We start from the raw sequence: 7,590 nt of genomic DNA, 5'->3' as shown, positions 1-7,590 counted from the left end.
GTAGTGCGTTCAACAAGTCAAGATTGCCCAAACCCATCGACAGATGGCGCACCAAGCTGATGGACGTCAGAAAACCAATCATACTCTACTGGCACTGGTTACCCATGGCACTTGAGGTCTAAATTTACCCCTTCACTGTATGCTCCTTTATGGTCCGGTAAGTTTTACCATTCGAGTAAGGAATAGCAACAAATGTACGGCAACCGTTCGTCAGTGCAAACACTGACTACGGGCACCTGAAGTTTCATAATTTGAATCACTCGGAACGGCAAGGCAGAGCGCGCCCCTCGAAGGCGAAGGCGCACCACACGAAGTCTAACGCGACGAAAGAGCTACCACGCCAGCGCCAGGCTCCGTGATTTCTGGATGCGCTGGATCACCCCTGGAGGATGCTGCGGATCTCGCTCTCGACAGCTTGCAGTGCCCTTCGGGGGGCTCGGGCTCCGAACTCACCACCCTATCAAAAAAGAAAAAAGAAAAAAAGTGAGGACCAAAAAATCCGACAAACTAAACGCCACGCATCGCATGCGTGTCCATTTCCTCAACAGTTGTGGAGGCTGCTGCTGCTGCTGCTGCTGTTGCCGGTGGTGGTGGTGGTGTGCAAACAAGCAGCATTTTATGAGCAAACAGACGCAAGCAGGGCAGAGCGCCTGTGGGGTGCAAGGGCTATGCAAGGGAAACCAATTTTGTTTACCTTGGTCTCGACGGTGACCAGACTTGCGCGTCTCGAGTCTCGAGAAACGCAGTATCCTTCGCAGGCTGGGACGGGGCTTTCGGCTCCAAGGCTCCACACAAATTTGAATACACATTTCATCCTTCCGTTCGCGTTTTCCCCACAGCATCCGATCCGCCGGGAGACTTCTTCGGGGCTCCGGAGCAACGGTTTTCGGCGCGTTCAGCGCGCGCACACACGGGGGACACGGTAGGCACCTTGGCAGGGAGATAATTTATGGGATCATGAAAAGGAGATGATTGAAAAATTAGGGTGTAATTACATATCCGCCCCGCCCGTCCGCCAGCTGGTTGTGGCAAGCGCCTGCCTGACTTGCCTGCCTGGGTGCCAGCGCCAGCGCCGCCAGCTTCTTGTGCCCTGTGCAATGTGCACTTTGAGGCCACACACGCATACACACAAGCATGGCCCTATGGCCACGAAAATGCAACACCACGAAATCCAGGCACCAGGCACTTGTTGGTAGGGCGCCGTGCTAACGTCAGAGCGCTGTGATTATCGGAAATAGGGGACGCAGTTCTGCGCGCTGGTGATGATGATCCGCGCCATCCGCGACGACGACGACGATAGGGCCCCGGGAAATGCCAAAGGTTCCGAGCGGTGCGATGCGTGGATTGGTACTAAGAGTGTCATCCGGCTGGCACACAAAGGCTAGCGAATCCAATACGAGGCAGCGATAAATTAATACCAATGCACCGCTAGCGTCGGGCTTGATGGATGACATTTGACCGTATTGATGCAAATCGCGTTATCAGCGCCGTCACTTGTGTAGGTGTCTCCGTAACTGCGACTCTCGGCTTCAGTACCCGTGTGTGCACTGGGCACACACCTGCTCATTCCCGTCGTCGGCGTGAAACAGTCTAGTTCGCGTTCAGACTCACAATCGGCCTCCGAATTAAAGTGCGCATGTCGCGGGGCAGACTTACGAGAACCTCGGATTAAGTTGTACGGGAGCTGGAGTAAACCAACGCCAGCCCAGACATGGAGGACGGAGTCGCTTCCGACCACGGCGATCGAGCTCACCTCAGGAGATCGAGATCCCGCAGCCCCGGCCTTCCGGCCCGACCCCGGGTTTCTAGTTTTCTTCGTGGTCCGTCATTCTCTACCAGCGCGTCCAGAAGCGGCCTCGGGTCCGGTTTAGCCTAAGCCGGGGACAGAGATCGGATGATTGATGATTGTATCACTTCCAGCACAAATCAAACGGTACGACCCCCATCTAATGGGCTAATAAATTAAATATCAGCGCGCGCGGCACACACACCGCACCACTCCACACGAATCCGGCACGCCGGGAATGAAAGCCGGGTCGGGTTTGCAATCAATCAGAAGTGTATAAGTCACACGGGCTGTCAGTATATCATGCTACCTATACCCGGGACACCCGGGCCCGGCACGCCCGGTAGCCGCAATAAGGTCTGGAAAGTAACGAAAAACAAAAACAAACAAAATTAACGACCACAAATAATGATGCACGCTCGAAGACAGTTTCGGTTTCAGGCTTCGTTAGACACACCACCACCAGAGAGAGAGCCGCGTCTTTTGCCTCCGTGGAGCGGATTACGGCGAACTGACGTCTTCGATTAGGCCGGTGCATATAATACGGCGGATCGTTCTCTCCGGCATAGGTCCCCTGGTCCCCGCTGGTAGGTAGAAGCGATGGACCTGAGATAAGCGGCGTACCGTATGTTCCGGCTGATGGCTGGGAATTACAAAAAGGCAACAAAAAGAAAAAAAAGGAGAAACCGCGATGAGACGAGAGCGCTGTATCATATTGTGAAAGTTCAATGGGGTATCGAAAACGAGGAAGATGGAAGATCAAACTTTCAAATGATAAAACACACACTAGAACAAAACGATCGGAGCGAGTAAAAAGAAGAGCCAAAAAGAAACAAACCATAACAAAACCAAACATGAAATGTTAAAAAAAAAAGTAAAAAAATTAAGGAAATCGAGATGAAACGCAACGTGAACCTGCAGACTGATAGCGCTCAGAGTTGCCAAGAAATCACGCTGGGAATTTTAACTGACAGTAACAAAAGAGATTCCTTTAAATACCCCAACAACAACAACAGCAACGGTCGCTCGGACCAGAACCCCTCGGACCTCGGATACCCGGGCGGACGACTCCTCCTAGGTAAGTGCCATGATGGCCCTGCGTGAGGCTGAGCGGGCGCGCGCGCAGCTCTCGTTTGGCTTCTTCAATTTCCATTTTAGTACCCCCCACTGTTTTCTGTTCTGTATATTATTTGTTTTTCAGTTGGCGTTTAGCGTTTCGGTCTTCGGCCCGGTTTGCCGTTCTTGTTTCGCCGTTGTGCTGTTGTTACTCCGGTGCCGGTTTAACGTTACTTATCATCAATTTGCATGCTGCGCCCAGATTGTAAATACCACCAATCAAGAACGCTGGGTACGTTGAATACACGAACAACGTATACTTTGTATAATGTATATTTATATATATACTTGTTTTCTGCTCCGTGGATCGTCGCTTTAAAAAAAACGTTTTTATTCAACACTCTTGAATGCAGCACAGATCGGATTCCAGAAACAACCCCGGGAGGGGACTGAGCCCGACCTGCTACGGGACAAACTGGCCTTCACACCGTCCTCACGTAGAATGACGACCTTGGAATGTTACTGTTGTTGCTGTTGCACCAATCATAACCATAACGTCGAGGCTGCATGTTGCGCCGAATTGCCCAGCGGCGATGGCTCGATGGCGCTTATGTTAATACTTCCTACGCTGCGTTGTTGGCGATACTGCTGAGCTGCCACCTGAGAAAAATTAGGCCTGAGTAAGGGGAAGGATACAGGAAAGTTTTATGATCTTGCAAGGCAGGCCCAAGATCATCTCATTCGGAAATTAATGTTCGAAAGTTGAACCAAAACAAAAAACGAGAGCATCAACACCTAGAACTGCCTAGATTGCCCTAGAGAACCTTCTACAGACTTCACGTACTAACGGTGAGCAGATTGTAGAAACCTTGCTAGCTAAATTAGCTGTAATAAATAAATAAGTTTTGTTTTGTAGCTATCAAATCCTCATACATGGTCGTAACAGTACACGGAATCTAATCACCAACTGTCATTTGAAAGTAATAATTTTGCATTTAGCTCATTATGCCGCCGTCTTCGAAAAGCGGTTGAAGCATAACATTTTTAAAAATTCAACTAAGCATTCAGTTGGTGATCTTTCGTAACTGTAACCCACCGTGTTTAACCGCGAGCTGTAAATAGTAGACCGCAGCCGTACCGCGCTCGAAGCCACTGTAATAAAAATAAAATGCGGTCCGGTAGGCGTCCAGCAGTAATGTCTCGATGCTGGTTCTGGTTCTGTTTTGATTCCTTTCGCCGTCGGAATCGGAGCACAAGCAACGACCGCAAACGCATCGTTTTTCAACGCAGGCTGTCTCACATGGAAACCATCTGGTAGGCGCCAGCAGCAGCAGCAGCAGCAGAACCCTGCGCTGCACCGGAACAGTGTCCGAACCGGGCCTTCGAGCCTAATGAAGCGCAGAGCGGAACCTGCATCTGGAACAGGCCCGATTACGAATCGCATTAGCATCAGCACGAAGCCTTATAAACGAACAGTTAGTAATCGGGTAATCGTGGCAACACTGACACTGCCATGGGGTTGATATAGGGCTAATTACGCCAGCGCTACGGGGCGATGATGGCAACAGCTCTCCGTAAGCAAATCCAGGTCCAGTTCACGTTCGACCAGGTTCGGTCTTCGGGTCCGGGTCCGGCTCCATTACTGCTCATCCATGTGTGCCAGCATGTGTCACAACTGGCTAGAAATGTCAGCCACTCATTCGCCGGAAATGGCTCACATCTCGCTATACGCGCGGTTCAATTGCGTCCGGAGTTGGGCCTAAACCACTTACCCCGTGGGTTTTGGGACGGCGGTTGCGAGTCCCCCGGGGGTGTCCCACGCTGGTGCCTACTTTTTGCCCTTCTTCTTCTTCTTCTGGCCCTCGGGCCAGGCGAATCCCCGCGACTTCAGCACATCCTGGATGTTGTGGCAAATGTAGTAGGCGTTCTCCATGGCCGCCTCGTTGAAGATGTCGCCCTGGAACTTGGACGACTTGCCGCCCTTGCCCTTCCCCTTCTTGCCCTTGCCCTTCTTTGGCTTGGCTTCGCCGTCGTCTTCGTCCGGCTCCTCGGTTTCGGCAGCGGGCGCGTCCTTCGCTGCCCCACCGCTGGCCCCGGTGGCCGCTCCGCCGCTGCCGCCTCCGCCGCCACCGGCGCCACCACCACCGCCGGCGGCCGGCTCTTTGCCGGACTTTTTCTTTTTCGCCTTGCCCGCCATTCGCGGCGCGGTGTCCACTAGCCGTCGACGGACCTCCGGGCGATACTGACTCGCGGGCGATACTGAGCGTGACCAGCGTTCCGATCCGTATCGATCCAACACAGCGCGTCGAGACCGGAAGCGTGCCTTATGGCAACGATAGCCAGTTGGCGCTGAGGCGCGTTGCCACAACAAACCCCAGACTCCTGACCACCACCGCCGGTCGACGTGCAGTTGGGCGTGCGCACATCACGCTTCGGCTCAGCCGTCGTCCAGGGAGTCTCGGCTCGGTGCAGCAAACTAGCCGCGGACAGGAGCGGCCGCCCACCGGACGGGACAGCGTCGCTTCGTAGGTGGTCTCGGCTGAAGAGCCGTCGCCCGTCGCCTAATAACGCTCTTAGCGCAACATCAATTTTTAATAATCAATTTTATGCGGGTCTCGAAGAAGCTGCACGCCAAAAGCAAACGTTATGGAGCAACCCCGGTCGGTTGCTGTCGGGGAAATTATTCGGCGATCGGGGCGGGGGGTGTGGTTTGCACGGTGTGGCCAATAAATCATGGCCAAATGCCTGCTGCAGGACCGTCCAGGGCGATCGAAACTCCCCGATCGACGCGATGCAGTTGATCAAATATAGCCGCGTCGCGTCGAGGCAGGAGGGATACCATTTTTTTCCCCCGTTTTGTTTTTATCGTGCCGTTAACGTATACTTTGCCCCCTCCTCCCCCTCCCCTCGGCGGGCCCCAGAAGACCCGTTGGCCGAGTCGGCGACGTTGGTCGGTCGGTCGGCCGCGGCTCCCGATATCGGCCGCGGCTCCTAATCGGTTCGCGGCGCGATGTAAACTGATTGTGTCAGGACTCCCATCGATGTGCTCTGTGTAGTGGTGCGTCGCCATAAACCATGACTCTACTGCTGCTGCTGCTGCTGCTGCGGTTGCTGCGGCTGCTGCGGCTGCTGTGCTGGAAGATTTATGAGCCCCCCGTTCCTTGTAGAGTGCCTTGTGGGTACGTAACGCCGATCAGCCGATGCACACGACTCGGGACGCCCTTTCGACGCTACATTCTCACCCGCTCGAACGCGCCCGTGCACTGTGACCCAAAAATGTGCATGACCTTACGGACGCGGACACGGCCAGGTAAAGTACATCCTTCGGATCACATCATCGGTTCAGTGAGGTTCAGTCGCAAATCAGCACCTATAGCTAGTGGCAGCCATTACCCGTTCAACCAAAGTTCCCAGGCCACAGCCGTCCTCGAGGTTTTTCCGTTTTTGCTTCAGTGCAACCAAGTCAACAAACCGTTTGACGTTTCGCTCAACAGTTCGCTCAGGGTTTTTTGAGAACTGTCACCTGATGTTTGTTTACGTTTGGGAACCATACTCCATTGAATTACTAGTTATCCATTTAAACCCTTAGTCTAGAATATAAGTCTTAGTGGTATTCGATCACATAAGCCTTACCGTAAATATCTGAAGAATTTCTATGTTTCCATGCATTTCTATTCAAATAACCCCGCGGTACGTCCTTTGGAAGAATTTATTCGAGACAGTCAGGTTCTTAGGAGACCGAACTACACTATTCCAGCGTTGGTCTTACAGGCGAACAGGAACAATCTCTAACTTTGTTCCACACTGTAGCTAATAACTGCCAGAGTTAGAGTCGTCAAGACGTGAACATCAAATTAAAATCGAGAGAAAAACCCAGATAGACAGTGGCGACAGAATTACCGACTTACGACTGACTGACGCGACAACTAACGGAACATCGGAGCCGTAGCACAAGAATAGCTTGGAGTGTGGGATCGCCTTCGGATTTCGGTAATGCTGAACCCAAAGGCCGATTCCATGTTTCGAAGCCATCGAAATACGCCGGACGAGAATCGATAGGAAGAGCCAGGTCAGGGCTTTGACAAGTCTCGCGAAACGCAAACCCGCTGTTAACGGAGTTCGTCCACAGTTTCGCTTCCTTCGCGCGTATTCCTTCGGAACGTGTCATTCTGCATCTGTGTGGGGATCTCTACACACATACGCGCGGGCGCACAGACACACGAGCACACACGAGCTCGTCGTCTTCGGCGTCTCAACACCTCGGCGATCTTGTCCCGGCCGATCTCTCTGTCTCTCCCGGGCGTGGTCGAAGAGAGTGGGTGCCACACAAACGCAGCTGCACTCTATAATTAGGACTTCATTAAAGGGGTGGTCCTATCAATTTTTTGTCCGTTCTCACAGCTCGCAGCTCTCGTTCGCCCGGGCCCGCGCTACTTGACCGTGTTCTGTGGCTGTGGTTTTGGAGTCGGCTCCAGGTCCAGCGGACCCACACCGTAATCAGATCGAGGGAAGAACAGATCGTAAGCCGTCCGTTCGTCCGGGACGACGACGACGCCTTCACTGGCCGGGGCGGAAGGGAACTGCCGGTATGTAGAGCCCACCTGTAGCCCAATCCCGGGGCTCGTTCTGTTTGCTCACGTCGTGGGGCTCTGTCGTGCGTCGTAACGGTTTGCCCACTTGTTCTCGGCTCTCGGCCTGCTACGGCCGCCGTAGTGCCGTAGCATATCGCCCAGCACGTCGCACGTCTT

At 53.3% G+C, this 7,590-nt stretch overlaps 1 protein-coding gene and 2 long non-coding RNA genes across 5 annotated transcripts; 1 reads left to right on the top strand and 2 right to left on the bottom strand.

Moving 5' to 3' along the window:
* Positions 1–353: 353 nt before the first annotated feature.
* LOC131213784 (uncharacterized) lies at positions 354–1,161 on the bottom strand. Its single transcript, XR_009156976.1, has 3 exons — positions 996–1,161; positions 695–930; positions 354–457 (listed from the first exon to the last, which is right to left on the bottom strand). It is a non-coding gene; the product is annotated as an uncharacterized LOC131213784 (long non-coding RNA).
* A 440-nt stretch (positions 1,162–1,601) lies between these two features.
* Positions 1,602–3,723, top strand: LOC131213548 (uncharacterized). Its single transcript, XR_009156961.1, has 3 exons — positions 1,602–2,864; positions 2,988–3,134; positions 3,256–3,723. It is a non-coding gene; the product is annotated as an uncharacterized LOC131213548 (long non-coding RNA).
* Positions 2,411–5,067, bottom strand: LOC131213547 (small lysine-rich protein 1). Of its 3 annotated transcripts, none has more exons than XM_058207611.1 (2): positions 4,615–5,067; positions 2,411–2,429 (listed from the first exon to the last, which is right to left on the bottom strand). In XM_058207611.1, the coding sequence occupies exon 1, from the start codon at positions 5,037–5,039 to the stop codon at positions 4,671–4,673; it is 369 nt and encodes a 122-aa protein (XP_058063594.1). In that variant the 5' UTR covers positions 5,040–5,067; the 3' UTR covers positions 2,411–2,429; positions 4,615–4,670. The 3 variants fall into 3 exon arrangements, with proteins under 3 accessions (XP_058063594.1, XP_058063591.1, XP_058063593.1); XM_058207608.1 differs by lacking the exon at positions 2,411–2,429 and adding an exon at positions 3,176–3,518; XM_058207610.1 differs by lacking the exon at positions 2,411–2,429 and adding an exon at positions 3,176–3,502.
* Between the last annotated feature and the right edge of the window lie 2,523 nt (positions 5,068–7,590).

Source organism: Anopheles bellator, chromosome X (assembly GCF_943735745.2).
Source record: "Anopheles bellator chromosome X, idAnoBellAS_SP24_06.2, whole genome shotgun sequence".
Classification (NCBI taxonomy): domain Eukaryota; kingdom Metazoa; phylum Arthropoda; class Insecta; order Diptera; family Culicidae; genus Anopheles; species Anopheles bellator.
Note: the sequence above shows the minus strand (reverse complement) of the source record. Positions and strands in the feature narration are given on the sequence as shown.